At 53.7% G+C, this 16,929-nt stretch overlaps 5 protein-coding genes across 5 annotated transcripts; 2 read left to right on the forward strand and 3 right to left on the reverse strand.

Annotated features, from left to right (window-relative positions):
- Nucleotides 1-763: 763 nt before the first annotated feature.
- Nucleotides 764-2,968, forward strand: VDAG_02046 (ferric reductase transmembrane component 5; the record flags this gene model as incomplete). The annotated part of the gene is made up of 2 exons (XM_009658075.1): nucleotides 764-1,906; nucleotides 1,968-2,968. The coding sequence occupies exons 1-2, from the start codon at nucleotides 946-948 to the stop codon at nucleotides 2,966-2,968; spliced, it is 1,962 nt and encodes a 653-aa protein (XP_009656370.1). The 5' UTR covers nucleotides 764-945.
- Nucleotides 2,969-3,536: 568 nt separating this feature from the next.
- VDAG_02047 (uncharacterized protein) lies at nucleotides 3,537-7,613 on the forward strand (the record flags this gene model as incomplete). Its single annotated transcript, XM_009658076.1, has 1 exon — nucleotides 3,537-7,613. The coding sequence occupies one exon, from the start codon at nucleotides 3,537-3,539 to the stop codon at nucleotides 7,437-7,439; it is 3,903 nt and encodes a 1,300-aa protein (XP_009656371.1). The 3' UTR covers nucleotides 7,440-7,613.
- Nucleotides 7,614-7,639: 26 nt separating this feature from the next.
- On the reverse strand, nucleotides 7,640-9,314 carry VDAG_02048 (MFS transporter; the record flags this gene model as incomplete). The annotated part of the gene is made up of 5 exons (XM_009658077.1): nucleotides 7,640-8,236; nucleotides 8,299-8,694; nucleotides 8,752-8,893; nucleotides 8,989-9,072; nucleotides 9,133-9,314. The coding sequence occupies 5 exons, from the start codon at nucleotides 9,312-9,314 to the stop codon at nucleotides 7,640-7,642; spliced, it is 1,401 nt and encodes a 466-aa protein (XP_009656372.1).
- A 1,725-nt stretch (nucleotides 9,315-11,039) lies between these two features.
- Nucleotides 11,040-12,540, reverse strand: VDAG_02049 (uncharacterized protein; the record flags this gene model as incomplete). The annotated part of the gene is made up of 3 exons (XM_009658078.1): nucleotides 11,710-12,540; nucleotides 11,183-11,634; nucleotides 11,040-11,093 (listed from the first exon to the last, which is right to left on the reverse strand). The coding sequence occupies exons 2-3, from the start codon at nucleotides 11,501-11,503 to the stop codon at nucleotides 11,040-11,042; spliced, it is 375 nt and encodes a 124-aa protein (XP_009656373.1). The 5' UTR covers nucleotides 11,504-11,634; nucleotides 11,710-12,540.
- A 1,040-nt stretch (nucleotides 12,541-13,580) lies between these two features.
- VDAG_02050 (uncharacterized protein) lies at nucleotides 13,581-15,655 on the reverse strand (the record flags this gene model as incomplete). The annotated part of the gene is made up of 6 exons (XM_009658079.1): nucleotides 13,581-13,647; nucleotides 13,743-14,029; nucleotides 14,075-14,633; nucleotides 14,683-14,936; nucleotides 14,995-15,047; nucleotides 15,109-15,655. 6 exons carry the CDS (start codon nucleotides 15,653-15,655, stop codon nucleotides 13,581-13,583), a joined length of 1,767 nt encoding a protein of 588 aa, XP_009656374.1.
- Nucleotides 15,656-16,929: the final 1,274 nt, after the last annotated feature.

The following is a 16,929-nucleotide window of genomic DNA, read 5'->3' on the forward strand; positions in this document are numbered from 1 at the left end:
GAGGTCGCTGAGAGAATGGTGAGATGCCGCAAAAATGGTTACCTTCCCTTGGAAGACCTGGTGAACGGCCTGGCCTATATCAAGCCACTCGCCTTCCGTCGGCAGATTTCCCACATGCCGACCCGGCATCATGACAGTGGCGTTACCAAGCATACAAACCTTCTGAATACTAGTTATGCGGAGCCCAGAACAAGCTTGACGTGCAGGAAATGGAACCCTGAATGGTAGACGAAGGAAAAGTTATCGCTGAATACCAAGCCGTGGGGCCGTCGCGCGCCAATCGAAACTTGCTCAATAGAGCTCATTTTAGACCCGCGGCCAGGGATGACGGAAGATCGGCGCTCAACAACGTGGATATTTTTCAATGACAGTTCACGACATTGGCTCGTTTGGCGATGGCACATGGCGCACATGCCATGTTCCGGATGTCGGGCCTGCCGAATGCTTGGGATTCGGGTTCCAAACGCGCCAGTGACCCGTCGAGCGGTACTTCGAAGATGAAAGGGTGGGCTGTTTCCCTTGTCAGTATGGCAAGTAGGGGCTCGGAAACTTGCTCTTGACTTGAGTCATGCTACATCTTGGGCGAGCCATGTATTGCCTCGATCTCGACGATCCACCAACTTGCTCACCAAGTCCATCCCCGACGAAACCGCCCATAGGTGAGGGGACACAGTCTGCAGCATTAAAGGTTCTTCGGGTCTGAATAGCGTACTTGAACCAGCCATGTAGGCCTGGGCCTCTGGTGAGCATGTTCGGCAGTCTCTTCGCCCATATATGCAGCCGAACTTTGTCCTATGTCGGCTGGAACGACGTTTACATTAACCATTGACGCCATCTCTTGTTCCTCTTGAGATAGCAGAGTCTCCCGACTGCACCATTTGTACCTTCTTTTGCTTTCGGACACAACAACTCGACAACGAAAGGCCATCATCAAAGACAAGGAAAATGATGAAGTCCTCATCGCAGCTGGTGGCTCGCCAAGGCTACCAGTCTCAGAACATCAGCGAAGGATCTCTGGTCAACTATTGGGGCTATGCCGTTCGGGTTTTGCCCTGCACCAACGATCCTGGAACATGCGAGTACTTTGAAGTTGTCTACGGCTCTCACGCCGTCGGCATGAAGTACACCGGGGTGCTTTGGGCCACGCTGGGCGGCATTCTTCTTATTCTCGCCGTCGGTCGCCATTTCTGCGCGTTACCCAAAGCCGCCGAAACCATGCCAGGCGTTGCCGCCGACGACGAAAAGAACAAAACACCTCCGTCATCCGTCATCCGGTTGGCCAGGTCAATTTCTGCGATGCGGCGCCGGAATTTTCTTCCTGATTCAATCAGGTTCATATTTGGCAGGACCACTCGCCTGCAGGTGCTCATCCTTGTTGCACTGACTGGCTACCTGGCGCTCTTCAGCTTCATGGGAATTCACTACCAGACATGGAGAACGCCGGTCAAGGCTCACCCGGGGCTGTTCCAGACGCGATCCAGCGTTGGTGCATGGTCTGATCGAGTCGGCACTCTCGCGTACGCTTTAACGCCATTTTCGATTCTACTATCAAGTCGCGAGTCGATACTCTCGATCCTCACTGGAATTCCTTACCAGAACTTCAACTTTCTTCACAGGTGGCTCGGATGTATCATTTTCGCACAGTCTCTAGCGCACACCATCGGCTGGACCGTCATTGAGGCGGTCCTGTACCAACCCCAGCCTGCTGTCGCTAATAAATGGATCAAGCAGCTATATATGATCTGGGGTTGCGTCGCCATGATCCTGATTTTCATCTTGGTTGTTCTGAGCACTCCGTGGGGTATCCGCCTCACAGGGTACGAGTTCTTCCGAAAGTCGCACTACGTGCTTGCCATGGTGTATATAGGTGCCTGCTGGGGTCATTGGCAGCCTTTGAAGGTCTTCAGTATGTTTTGCGGCTGCACCGGCCTTCTTTCGAGCATGATCGCTGACAATACTACCTACAGTGGTTCCCGGCCTCGCCATCTGGCTGTTCGATCGCTTTGCCCGTCTCGCTCGGTCTGCCCTCGTCCACTACCAGTACCTACCCAACGGAACTATGGGCTTCCAAGCTGCCCAAGCTGTGCTCTCCGTCTTCCCTGACCCAGACAATGGCGACATTGTACGCCTTGATTTCAGGCACTCGCAAAGTCCCTGGCAGCCGGGTCAGCACTTCTACCTCTGTTTCTCCGAGTCCTCCATCTGGCAGTCCCACCCCTTTACGCCCCTCAGCCTCGCTATAGACCAAAATGGCACCGTAGAACACGCTTACATATTCCGCGCCAAAAAGGGTGAGACCAAGAAGATCGCAAGCCTCGCTGGCCGGAAGCTTGCCGTGCAGGATGGATCTGCCAAGACGACGCCTGTGATCCTTTCTGGCGTGTACGGCGAGTCCCTCGTCGAGAACCTAACGCCCGAAGTCAACGTCCTCTGCGTTGCTGGCGGGACGGGCATCTCCTATGTGCTTCCCGTTCTGTTGCACCTCGCCCAACAGCCAGGCACTCCTGACAGAAAGATTGAGCTTGTCTGGGCGGTCCGCCGCCGCCAAGACGTGCAGTGGGTGCAGCCTGAATTAGAAGTCCTTCTCGCGGCGCCCAAGTCGCATGGTATCCAGATCCACGTCCGCGTGACGAGGCAAGGAGAGGCAGATCTGGGGTCTGAAGGCCTCAGCCCAGAAGCAGAGAAGCAGGCGGCTGACGCGACCTTATCTTCATCTTCGTCTTCCTCGCGAAACAGCGCTTCGCTCGATCTGCAAATGACTGGAACTCACCCTGATTTGGATGTCATTGTGTCAGCCTTTGTGGAGGGAACAATTCGCGGGCGGACGGTTGTCTTTGCCAGCGGGCCTGGTTCCCTGATCTCTCAGTTGCGAACTGTGGTGGCGTCCTGCAACTCAGGAAGCAAGGTCTGGAGGGGAGATGCGAGGTTTGACGTTGCTCTTGAGTGCGATGATAGACTGGAGTGGTAGGCAGTTTGCTTAAAGAAGAATCAACATTTCGCGTTAAACACAAGAAAGACACTGGGACAGGACCTTCTGCTCTTTCAGCAAATGCCAGCAGGACCCCTGTTGTCCAACGTTGCCGTGGCGCATGATCTAGTATATTTTGGGCTGCCTGCATCGCCGTCCAGGCTCAAAGGATACCGCAGCTGAACAGCTCTCCCAGGGGTCTGAATGCTTGGCCTGACGCTCCTCACCCTTGATTCGCCGTCATGGCAAATGGCTTGAAGATGGCTAGGCATCACCCTGCACCTCCATGCAGCCACCAGAGGCTCGGCCATCACAGTATGCCTCACGTAGGCTGTCAGCGGGGGAACAGGCATCCGTACTACCAGAGCGCAATCATCTCTGTCGGCAATGTCTGCTTATTTCAGGCCAGTGGGGATGTGTGCCCCTCATTGACAATACGTACTTATTCCGACAAGGCGCCAATGGTGTTTTGAAATCGCCTTGCTGAACGACTCGTCTTTTGGACCTTGCTTGCCTTTACGATTACCTCACTTTGACGAGCCAGCATATTGCCGAGGGACGTTCTCCGATGGATCACTACTCTACGCCTTCGGGTCATCAATACCCTCCGCCCCCTCCCAGCCCTTACCGCCAGCTTGAACAGCAGGGAGCAGGACAGTCAACGCCCCATGGTCTGCACGATGCTTCACTCAGTAGAGCCAATTCCGTTCCGTCGTCAATTCACCAGCCCATGCCTGCCCAGGACAACTTCGGAAGAGGGCTGCCTCCAGCGGCTCCTCAACAAGCCCACTCGTATTTCCCACCCCCGCCGGCTTCGTACTCGGCCCCTCCAGGATCAACATCACTGCCAGTGCCCGGTCAGGCGCCAGCAGCTCCGAGTGTCGCGTCTAATCATCATACATACGCTCAACCCGCTCAAGCATGGCAGCCATCGGCCCAATGGCAATCTCCTGCTCATCATCAATATCATCAGGCCGATCACGGATCATACGGACAGCAGGGTTATAGCCTACCCCCGCAGCAACAGCAGCAACAACAGCCGCCACAGCGGCCGCCAAATCAACAGCGAATGTCCCTGTCCTCGTTTTCTGGGAAGAAAACAACAGCATGGCTGAAGAAGAATGTTTCGCCCCACCTGACGGAAGTCGCAAAGAGCTCGCTCGTCAAGGGAAGCATCAAGGAGCTGGAAAACGCATACACAGCGGCCAAGGGCATGAGTGCGAGATACTCGAGCCCTCCCTCATCGAACTACAACATATCGACGATAAAGCCCCCCAGCGCGGAAAATCAAACCCCTCAGCCGTGGAGCCCTGCCCATGTCAGGGCTCCTAACGCTCCCATGCAGCAACAGCAGCAGCCGCAACCTTATAGTGCGTCAACTGCTCCCCTAAATGCCCAACATCAGTCGACTGCGGCTGCGTACAGCCCTGCAACCCCTCACAACCTGGCCCAAGCCAGTCATTACCAACAGCCGGCGCTGGCACCTTACAACCCACCGTCCGAACAGATGACTACACCAGCAGTGTATACCTTGCCAGTTCAGCATCAATCGGTGCCCGTCACTCATCCGTCCACGCAGAACTCCGTCACTCAACAACACCATGAAATCCCATTTATCCCGTCGCCAGTTCAACATCACGCCTCAATCCCTGCATATCCTTCACCAAGCCCAAAATTATCAGTCTCGCCACTAAGCGGTTCGCCTGCTCAGCGGTACCAGACCACCCCCTCCAGCCCGCCGATCCAACATCAATCGGAATCGTCTGCGACAGTGTCTCCATCCCACAATCCAGCCATCAGCAGTCCAGCGGGTTCAACTTCCCCAGCTCCAATCACCCGAAAACCCGTCGGTGCCGTTCAACGCCAGGACTCTGGCCGACGGCCTATCTCCCAGGCAGTCTCTCCTGTCACGTCGATCCTGCCAGCCAAGGCAGCGGACCGATCTCAAGGTTACATTCTCTCTATCGACCACGAGAGAAAGAAGGCAATACGTTTCATTCCCGGTCCTGACGGTAATGATCGGTATGTCGTCGAAGATCTCCCTGGCTCCGTGCCAAGTGAGGCCCCTGCGGAATTGCCGCCTACTCCTCATGTTCCAGAATACAAGCCACTGCACGTCGACGCTTCTGCAATTAACCAAGAGCCTGTCGAGCTTTATGCGCCGCCATCGATCCCCATCGCAGCGCCAATCTTGCCACAAGAGCCAGCGGCAACATCTGCATCAGCCACGCCACCAGTAGCAGTATCATCTCCAGCTACCACTATTGCGCCAGCACCACCGCCGGCGATCCAAGACTCAACCCCTACCGCAATTTTGATACCAGCCCCGGCGTCATATCAAGAGTCGTTACCTGTGCCTATCACAGCGCCAATTCCAAAGCCAGCTTTTGCATTACCATTCTTGCCGCAGGTCTACGACGCTCCAGCTTCAAGTATCGACCAGCGAGAGCCACATTGGAATCCACAGTCATCAACCACCCAACCTTACTCCCTGCCAGTCTCAAACCCCGGCGACAGTAGCCTGGTTCCTCCACCTCTGTTTGGTGCGGCATATTCCCAAGAGGCTGTGAGACTCTCGGAGCCTGTGGCGCCAGCTCCTCCACCGATTCCGAAGAAGAAAGGTTTCATGTCGAAGCTCATTTCAGCTGTGTCTCAAATCCAGCTAGCGGACCAGCCTGCTTCTATAACGCCCCAAGGATATGGCATGGAGATTGAGGACCCTACGTATGAACCCCTCGCATTTGCGACGCCGGTCACCACAACGAACACCCCAAGCTCACCTCTTCGCGTCTGCCCCCAGACCCGTGTTGTCAACTATCAAACAACCTGGCATCATCTCAGAGGCTGTGCCGATTTTGGCATCTGTAGCTGGTGCTTCAACACGTATATCGGTTCTTCACAGTTGACCCACGAATTCGACAGTGAGATCAAGTCCGGGTTGATGTGCCGCTTCAACGTCCCGCGAATAACGAAGAGCCTCTGGCCAGAAGCTAAGCAGACGGCAAATTTGGGGTTATTACGGGATTACATATCTCGCCGTCCCTCTGTCCCTGCCTGCACCAAGGCTGCAGGGGCTGTCGGCACGGATGGGGTCAAATGGTTTGGCCTAGCCGCTGGCGAGCTCGGCATGGTGGCCTGCGAGGCCTGTCACGAGGACATCGTTCTCGGCACGGCGTTCGCCGGCCGCTTCTGTCCTCTGAAGCAAGTCCAGGGCGCGTCGGAGCGATGGACCTGCACCATCAGCTACTCCTATGTCAGCCGTGCTTTGCAGATACTATCGAGGCGAAGGGACCAGGATACCGCTTGGGCGGAATTTGTCGAAGCAGCGAAGAAGCGCATGACACTGCCAGCTTGCGAGGGCAAGGACATCAACGCCTTACAATGTAACTGGTATCGTCCGAAGCAATCAGTAGCAAACCTCGACTTTTGCGAGACGTGCTACCTAGATCAGCTCGCCATGACACCCTACGCCGACGACTTTGCGGATACGGCAGAGGGCGTAGAGGAGAAGCTCTGCATGCGCGCCTGTGACCTGCAACTCATCAACCTCGGCGAATGCGTCTACCTGGCAAGAACCAAGGGCCTGCGTGTTCAAGTCATCCTCCAGGCAGCGGCCAAGATTGCTTCAAGCCCGCGCTGCTTCAAGGGCACAGGAATCACCGACGGCAAGTTTTATAACTTCAAGAGCGGCAGCGCAGCAAATTTTGGCGTGTGTGAGGCATGCCATGCAGGCATCCTCGTGCAGCACGGCGTCGAGGCATTTTTTGGGTCTGAGCCACAGCTCGTCGCCGGTACAGCGTGGTGCGCTTTCAACCCCAGTGTAGCACGCTTCAATGGCCTCGTCGATCGTTGGCAGCAAGCCTCGGAGACAGGCTACTGGGGTGCCTACGAGACGTGGGTGAAGAATTACGCCGCGCTGCCGGTCTGTCCGAACTTCAATCTGGCGGCGAAGAGCAAGTGGTATGGCTGGCAGGACTGCACCATATGCCCAGAATGCTATGAAACAGCCGTCGAAGGAACCTCTCTGGCTGCCAGCATGGAGCTGCATGACGCTCTCATCGAGGGGGAGACGCTTTGTTGCATGTACTCGGATCGCATGAGGGGCAAGTACAGAGAAGCCTGCGAGGCGGGAGACGCGACGGAACTGCGTGCGTTTTGCCGAAAGCGCTGGGAGACTTATCAGCAGACCGTGCCGAGGTTCAAGATGATCTATGAAATGCAAAGCATGCAGTCAGCAATGGCCATGTCGAACATGATGCTCAGCATGTCATACCAGCATGCGAATGCCATGAGCGACTGGGTCACTCCTACTGGATATGAATACGGCAACAGCAGCGTGGGATACCACTCGTCGCAGTATGGGGTCGACAGCGCCGAGGCGTGGAACAAAGGTCAGGCAGGGTTTGCGCAGGCGAGGGGAGGCGTTGCCGAAGCAAGCTATCTCAAGGATATATGGCAGGCTGTGGAGTAGTTCCGTGCTGTCTGTAGTGAAGGTCAAGGGGGAAACGTATGCAAGTTTATGAGCCTGAGGAAGCTCAGCTCTTTGTACCTTTGCGGGCTAACTCAATCATCGTTTACAATAAAAGGTGATCACAGTGGTCCATGTGCATTTTACGATGCGAAATGAATGTCATTGATTGTTGCTGTACTGATGTCTCTCGGATAGTCTGCTTAGGTAGTGTACGGGTTGTAGACACGGCCAGCAGCCTCACTTTCAACCAACAGCTTCCTGTTCTCCTTGCGCAGGAGCCACTTCAGAACGTTCGCCAAGACGATTGTGCAAGCTCCGAAGCTCATCATCAAAATCATGGCCATCGTATACCTAGGTGCGTGCGAATCAACGAAGAAATAAGGCGAGATAATGTTACCAATGTGGCCCATGATGTTCACAATAGCACCAGCAGCAGCGCGCTTCTCGGGCGTCTGCGAAAGTGTCGAGACAGCCCATGTATAAACCAATGCATTCGCAGAGAAAGAGCCGGTAGTGTAAAGGAATGACGCGACGTAGCGAGCAGGAGCGTTAATCGTCGAAACAGAGATGATGAATCCAACAATGGCCATGGCGACGTTGGCGCTGATATGGTAGCCGCGCTCCTTTCGACGGTCGGAGCTAAACGCTACGACGAAGGACATGATGGCACCGACAATATAGGGCGGCGCTGTCATAAGTAGAGAAACTGTGCGTGAGCCGATGCCGAAACCACTGACGATGGTGGGGAAGAAATTGTTGAAGCCGTAGCTCGAGGTCATGCAAATGTTGGTGACGACCTGAAAATATGGTCAGCTACAGGCTCATGCAATCGAAGTAAGAAGAAGCAGGGACTACTCACGAAGACCCAAGTCTTGTAGTCAGTGACGGCAAGTTTGAGGCCATTCCATACAGTCTGCTCCTCCTCAGCAGTTGATACTCGGTCGGCAGCCATGCGGACTGCCGCAAGGTGACGGAGTTCTTCGGACATGCTCCACTTGGCAGCGGAGCCTGTCTTCGAGTGAGGATAGTCTGGCAGCATGAAAAAGGCGAGCAGCGCAAGAGCGCCACCGATGGCGCCTTCAATGATAAACAGCCATTGCCAGCCAGCAAGGCCCTGGGCACCGTGTAGACCAGAGAAAACTCCAGCAGCGATGAGACCCGAGATGGCTTGGGCAAGAACCAAACCAGAATATAGGATGGCCGTACGCAAGGCAAGTTCAGAACGGGTATACCAGCTGGACATGAGGTACACGGCCTAAATATTCTCAGTTTCGATACCTTTCGAAGTGCATGTTGAGGCTACTGTGCTTACACCAGGGAAGAGAGGAGCTTCGACAATGCCCAGTATGAACCTAACAGCAATAAGCGAGCCAAAGTCGTTGGCTGCAGCTGTTGAAGCAGAGACTCCGGACCAAAGCAGTGCGCAGCACGGTAGGTAGACGCCTGGGCGGACCCTAGTAATCAACATGTTTGATGGCAGTTGTGCAACCATATAGCTGGAGCACATCAGTCAGTGGCTTGGTCTGTATTGTAAGGCATATAAACTTACCCTGCTGTTAGGACAGCGACGGCAGTACTGTAGTGGCTGCCATTGATTCCAAGATCCGCCTCGAAGGTGTTCAACCTGGCCTGTCTAAGGTTTGAATCAGTCTTGTATGCTCGCATAAGGGCCCCGGGACTGCTCCCTACTCACGCAACATTTGTTCGGTCAAGGTAGTTGAAAAGGTACAAGATCCAGAGCATTGGAAGCAGAGTCAAGTCCAGCGTACGGACCATCTTCTTTTCCTTCGCTTGGTAATCAGGGTCGCTGAATATTGGGTCATTGTGTACTGTCTGAAGCTTTGTATCGAGTTCATTGTTCTCGGCGTGCTCCATCTTGAGCATGCTTTGCTTTTCTGCCTCGGTCAAAGGAGCTGAATTCTGCTCGACGCTGGGTTGATTGGTCGCCATGGAATACTCTCTCTTTCGGTTTGGCCTACTGCTGAGGACAAAGGGAGGTGCACGGCAGAGGATGGCGCGGGAGAGCAGGAGGATACAGTGGAAAGCTGGAAATGAACCACGAGCTTCGACGACCGCTGTGATCATCTACTGCATTTTATAGCATATGTTTAAGTGTGATTCGCCCCTGATTCTCCGCCCTACCGCTCGTGCTTCCTTTTCCATTCCCCACGAGGGCGGCACGAAGACCGTTCACCCCACAAACCTTGTTACATCGCGAGGTTGCCATTAATTGGGTAGCTAGCCCCTCACGGATCGGAATCCTTTTCTAGTGGTGTGAACTTTGTAGCTTGTACTTCATCTAATATCTCCGGAACAGGGGGTGCGAAGACTACGGGATGTACAAACATACAGGCAACCGATTACGCATGTCATCCTCCCATCCTATTTGTGGCCTTATTCGTAGCGTTGAACATTCATTGCCTGACCCCTGCACTAAGCTGCCCAATGAAAACTGGGTTGGTACTGTGGTACAGGATGATACATGTTGGAGGAAGCAGCGCCTTGATGGCACAGAGTTAAAACACCTGCACAAGCCTGCCTGAACTCACTTGAAGTCTGCATACACACTGTAAGCCCGGCCTACAAGCGACGTCAGTGTCATCTCAGAAATGACGCGGTAGATGAAGGAAAAGCGCAACGAACACCGCGATCCACTGGACAGGACGGGCAAACATGCGGGCGAGCGGACGAGACTACTTTTCACAGAGGGGAGAAACAAGCTCCCCGAATCGAGCCAAGTGTTCACCAAGCAACTTGTAAGTGTCAAAATTCGTGAAGATCCACAACGACCCCATTAAGGCCCCCTGTGGAGCGGCATCAGCTCTGTGCTGAACTTCTCCTCCGGGTTTGGCCATTCCAGCATTGTGAAATCTGGCTCGCTTATGAACATCCTTGGCCCTATTGCCATCTAGATAAGCTATCACTACCATGTCATTCACACGTCGGGCGCGCCGCCGTGCTTGCCGCATTGGCGCAGCCAAGTGGGCTTGCTCCAAGACTTGAGGCTCCTCTGGTTTTGCTTGGGGCCAAGGATGCCAAGACACGCAAAGCTTCGTGTCAGGATGATTATCTTGTTTCGCAAGCGCACTGCCCCGTGTTCTTCCGGCAGGGTAGTGCGTTGACTTGACAGATGAGAACCGGTCTTTGAGAGACCGGGATACACGTCAGCCACGCCACTAGAGATGATTTGAAACCAGTATGGTTGATGTCGGATCTGTGGAAGGCATATGGATCGCTGGCGACTGATGAACACATGCACCCATACTTGTCACCGATGCGTAGATACGAAAGCCCGGAGTTGCATATATGGTGATTCGGATTCAATCCCTGTTAATCAATATGTTGGTACGCTCAATGAAAAGTGATGCTTTGAAAGATGAAAATACTATAGGTTATTTCGAAAAGCTCAACCCGAGGAAGACGGCCTACCACCAATAGCCGGTGCCAAATTCTGTTCATAACTATGCCACCTATAAAAACGGCAATATTGCTCCCATGCCAAATGCCGAAACAGGGAGGAAAAATACTCATTCGAGCCCAGCCTCAATTGCATTAGGGATTGAGACCATTCTCGTACGCAAACATTATCTCAGCATGACTTTAGACGCCACCCCCAAACCCTGTGCATCCTGCACCGCCGCCAAACCAGCCAGACTACAATCAAAAGCAAATTCACATCAGCATTTGACCCTCAATCGTGGGTAACACATCCGACGGGCAGACAGCCGAAAGAGGGAACTTACCCCGACACACCCCGCGGAGCACATGCCCAGCGTCTCGCTCCCGCACCCGCTGTGACCGCCGCACGTCCCCGACGCGCAGCTCCCCACTGACCCGGGCCCAGTGTATACTTCTCCTGGCGGCGTTGCGTACATGGCTGCCGTCGTCGTCGCAGCGGCGATACTGACCCAGGGACCCGCAAGCGGCACCCTCACACCCCACTTCAGAGCCGTGTCCTCACGTTGCCCCATGCGTGGCTCGCCTGTGGGGAGAGGTTTTGTGGCCTTCTTGCGGGCCTTGATCTCATACTCGTCGATGCCGTTGCGGAAGAGCATACGCTGCATGCGCGTTGTGGCACTGCGGGACTTGGTCTCGACAGTGTGGACGGCATTGTGGGTGGAGATGTGCGCTGACGGAGTGTTCGGCGGCAAGGGGTGCTTCGAGGAGTTGCCAGATGCGTGGTAGGACTCCAAAACTGAAGAAAATCGTGTCAGAAAACAGGGTAGAGAGCAGAAGGAGCTAACGTACTCCACAAGCGAGTGGAACACACAAGCGAGTGAAACACTCAACCACGACCGCACAAATAAAACCCCAGATATCTCAACCACGACGACTTGAATTAACTAAATCAATCGGTGTTATCATCATCTGATATAGCTACAATGATCTGACAGGTCCTTGAGTTATGTCCTGCCTTGCCGCATGTTCCACAGCGTCGAGGGGCCAATTCTATACCCTGCTTACGACCCCTACTCAGCTGCGTTTCCTGCTTCATCTGGACGTCTACCTCATTCTGGGCTTGAATGTCCTCTGCTTCGGCTATAGACATGCTTCCCCCTTGCCTGAGACGCTTTTTCTTCGCTCTGCGACGCTTGCTTAGGGTCTCTAGCTCCCCTCGTATGAGCTGGACCTCGGACTGTACGAGGGTGAGTTTATGCATGATACTCCGCGTTCCCTTTGCTAAGTGGTCAACGGCGCCGAGAATAGACGTTGGTGAGCTATCTTGATGACGGGCAATCCGATTTTTGATGTACTCAGACTGCGAAGTCGTCTCAATCGGATTGTTGGGCGTCCTCGAGACCCAAGGTTCGGGTATCCCTCCACTGCTCCCTGGAGGCGTTGGGGTATGTAACTTCACATCCAGCTTCGAAAGGACTGCTTCCGGGTTATGAGGAACGAGTCCAGCTCCCCTAAAGGCCCCTTGGATGTTCTTCTCCGTCATTACCTCTTGGGATGCTGTAAGAAACGCAGGGAAGAAGTCTTCCTTGGTGATATGGCTTATACCCGCCCGCATCTTCTTCTCGATTTGCCGACCGTACGCCTGCTTAAGCGGGCCAAAGCAGCCAATATCGAGAGGCTGGAGTAAATGAGATGAATGAGGCGGCATACAGAGCGCGATAATGTTGTTTTCCTTGCAGTAGGCGTCGAATTCGATCGAGTGGTGACTTTCATGTCCATCTAGAATGAGGAGTCGATGTGTGCCTGTTGTGCGAGGCCTGGTGTACTTATCGAAGTGCCGAATCCATTCCAGTCCTGTTCTATTGGTAGTCCATCCGTTTTCAGTCGTGGCGATAACCCAATCCTTTGGTAGGGATGTTTCTTCGTACCAGCTCGAGAGGTGATATTTGCCTGCGACCACGATAAACGGCGGGACGCACCAGCCTTGGGAATTAACCCCCTGGATCACTGTGACCCATTGTCGATTTCCAGGTTGTATGAGCTTCGTATTTGAGCGCCTTTCCGAGCTTGTGACGACCATTCCTGTTGAGATAACGCCCATCATAAAGCCGGTCTCATCGAAGTTGTAAATATCTGCGGCCGCAATGCCGTACTTCGCAACCACATTCCGTACAAGGCGAAACCACGCGTTTATCGCGTCTGGATCTTCACATTGGGCCCTCTTATAGTCGTATCTGCGAAAGAAACGCGTCTTTAGCTGTGGTTGTCGCTTGACGAAGTTTGAAGCCCAGTTGACTCCGACGTGTGGCGCGCCTCGGTCGGCGAGCAGCCTATTGGCCATATCTTCCACGTCACGAAGCCGGGGAGGAAATGATCGCGAATCCAGGTCCAGAATACTCTCAATAATTGTCTGCTCCTCTAAGGAAGTCAATGTCCTCGAATTCGGAGGGCTGTCGCGTCGAGAGATAGTTCCCTTCAGTCGTCGGCCTAGCGTCACATGGCTCACGCTGTAGATCTTCGCAGCGCTCCGAATGCTTAGCTTGGGATCTTTTTTGATAGCTTCGGTAGCAAGAATCAATTGAGCTTCTTTGCAAGGAGTCTCCATGTTTAATTGTGGGTAGAAAGGTGATGAAAGATAGGTGGTTGGGGAATCGCGACGGAGTGTTTCACTCGCTTGTGTGTTCCACTCGCTTGTGGAGTACGTTAGCGTCGTGAAGCGACTGGGGACCAGGCACCCGATGCTTACACTTCTCTTCCTTCGAGCTGGCGAACATCTTGGCAATCTTTGGGATGGACTGCATGCGTACGGCTAAAGCTTGTTAGACTTTGCATTTTTATAACATTGAACAGAAATCGGAAGGGGTAGACAAACTCTCGCAATACCAGCAACGGCACTCTGCGTACACCTCATTGTACTTCTTCTCGTACGTTTTGGACGTCCACTCAAAAGACACACCAAGCTTCTCTTCATCAACCTTGTCGTTATGGTCCACAAAGTTTCGAGTCATCGATACTGAGTACTCGTAGTACGCTTTCGGACTAAGCTGGTGGGTATGCCACGCGAGGTCAACATCCAATGTAGGAACAGCCGCCTCACCTGGGTTCGCGGCCATGATGTCGAAGAAGCGTTCGTACTTGGTGACATTCTTCAGCAGGCTCTGCTCTGCCGTCGGCAGATGAAGCCAGTTCAACTGATGGGCGAAGATCAGTACAACACTCGTTGACAAAAGACACACCAGAAGACCCACTGTAACCATCTTTTCCGTAAACAAACTCTGTCTTGTCACGCACCCAGCCAAGTCAATCGAAAAAGGCGAGGCATTTTGCCAGTATCTTGACATCATTCTCCTTGTCTGCTGCCTTGCCTCCAAGCTCAATCTGAATTCTGTGGCTTTCTTCAAGCCGTGTTTGTCCTGGACATGCTTGAGCTTTGATGAGTCGGCGAATTTACCGGTATAAGTTTCGACGATATCCTTGACGGCGAGCATGGTGGGTATCTTATCATTCTTGGGGTCCATCATGCCGAGAACTTCAATGAGAAGGCCATGACAAGCCAGTCGAGACGGGAATAGCTGATAATGCTCGTCTTTCTCGTCGTTCTTGATCATAGCAGGGACCCCCGTCTTCAGGTCAAGGATAGTTCCCGGCATTGCTGTGCCGCTTTTAGTCGCGTTTTGAATGTCTTTCAGCAGCTTGGTGACGCGAAGGCTGTCGTGCGTGACAACAAAGTTGCAAGCGTTACACCTAGCTTCCAATTGCCCGTCACCGTAGCCGCTGCCTGCAATTCCGGGGCGGCTAACTTTGTGTCAGATATTTTCCATGGTCCTTTTGTATATTCACGTACCTGGTGCCGTTGTAACCCTTAGGAAGACCACATGTTGTCCAAGGGATCTGAACTGTAGCAGGGCAGGCTGGGCACCGCAGCTCCTTGATGTCGGCGTCATCCTGATTCTTCCAGGCGGCATCTGTTCGTGCGATCCAATTTGCAAGCCGATCTCCGGTGGAAATCCAGTTGAACTGGCTGTCAATAGCCTTGTTGACTACATCCCAAGGCATGCCGCCTGCCCAGATGGAGTCGTGTCCATAACGGAGACAGTCCTGATCTCTAGGTCAGTAGTCGATTGTGGTTAGACGAAATGACAAGGGAACCACAAACCTCAAAATAAAGCCTCGGGTTCAGCATGTGTGCATGCCATACCATCAACACGTCTGCAATACTCGGTCAAAGATTGAGTTCCTGCAACCAGGGTCAAGATCAAAGCAAGCTTACCTAGCGGCGGCAACATTTCCTCCGTCCACTTCATCGGCTTGGCCTCTTGAACAAATCCAACATATCTTGACGTTCTTCCGACCACACCAGGAGTTACGAGATCCGCTTCCAGAAGCATGTCTGGCACAAAGCTCTGCCACCACGCCCCATATCGGTCAACAGCCCGGGCAACATACAGTGCCCATCGCTTCTCTCGTAGCGCAGCCAGAACCTGCGCGCTTCCCTTGGCTCGCTCATCCCAGATCTCCCACAGGCCGTCTGTGTAGCCCACCTCGTTCTTGAGCACCTGGAACGCAAACAGCAGGCGCAGATGCGCGAGGCAGGCATCAGGCGTGGGTTTCCCAGCAGCGGCACCGCTCAGACTGAGTTCACCGAGAGCCGGTGCCAGGTCCACAGCGATAGCAGAGGGGGCAGCATCGTTTTTGGGCTCGACACTGTAGGCGGGGGGTGCTCCGGTGTTGTCGGCCGGTGGTTTGGTGGCAGCAGCTCGAAGATCGCGCTCGATCAAGCGGGCTTTCTCGGTTACCTTTCCTAGGAAGGATACCATGATGACAGGTCTATGGTTGTAGTAGCTTAACAAGGTTAAAAAAGCTTGTTTGGTCGGGTGGTACAGTGTACAAGGGCAAAGCTTCCATCGGTAGCCGACACAATATATACCTGCTGAAGTTAATAAACGGACTGCAGATAGCCACGAGGGATGAACATTATCGCGGGGAAAGTCCAATCATTCTGTGCGGCTGTCGACGCGCGGGCCAACGCGTGGGCGGCACAGCATGACATTGTGCTCGTTCGATGATTTGAGGCCCGGATTCGATTGCAAGCATTGAGGCGCAGCCCCATGGGTATTGAAAAAACACTGCATTCGGGCATGTCCAGTGTGGCGAAGCTCGCTGTGGGATTCCCAACCCTGGACTCAAACCGCCATCATGAAATGAGGGGTTGTGCTGCAAATGGATTTTTTTCACGGCGCCGGGTTCCGGAGCTTCGGGCCACGACCCCGGGACTGGTCCGGTCGCTCTTCCAGCCCCGCACGGGGGGTCACGTACCGCGGAGCGGGTGCGCTTTGCTTGCTTTCAATGACTGCACTGCCTCAAGCCACGCGATTGAGGGTGGCAACGTCAGCATGTGTCTCAAAGGGCGCCCGATCCGTTGTACTCAAGTTTGCCTACAGATCCATTAAGCCTGCTGATTGTAGATACAGATGTGTCAAGGTGTGTGCTCGTCTAGGTTCAAGCGTCGTATACACACGCATAAGAATTCCTAGAGCCTCGTACCATGTCACCCTCGGTAGCAAATCGATTTCTATCCTCGCCGGCCGTTGATGGTTGCATCCTGACTTTGGGGACCCATAGAGATCTCAATCAGGGAGGCTCAGTATGATCATGGCTTGGGCAGTGCGCGATGAAATTCAGCAACATGGGCTGGTAAATCCATCAATACAGTGACCTGGTGTCTTGGGAGAGTCTAGTTTTTTTTCGTCTACTACACAGTTGGCTTGCTAGCTCCTCTCAGGTCCAACACCAAAATTCACAAGCGGAACTACAGAGCTAAACCTCGCTAGAAAGCTTTGGGGGTTACAGGTGGCCGAGACCCCTGACGGACTTCTTAGAGTCGCGATTTGTGGTTCCTTCATTAAACTCAATTATAATTATTCCTCGTTGCTCAGTGGATGACGCTATCGAACTCTCCATTATCCATGCCGGCTGCTCTGGCTTCCGACACCTTGCCACTGTCCAATGAGCCGCTTAGCATACGCATTCATGACGGATGTCGTCGCTGAGACCTCAGTTTGAAACGTGGTTCCGACACCGAAACTGGAAT

The sequence above is a fragment of the Verticillium dahliae genome, genomic scaffold, assembly GCF_000150675.1.
Source record: "Verticillium dahliae VdLs.17 supercont1.3 genomic scaffold, whole genome shotgun sequence".
NCBI classification, from domain to species: domain Eukaryota; kingdom Fungi; phylum Ascomycota; class Sordariomycetes; order Glomerellales; family Plectosphaerellaceae; genus Verticillium; species Verticillium dahliae.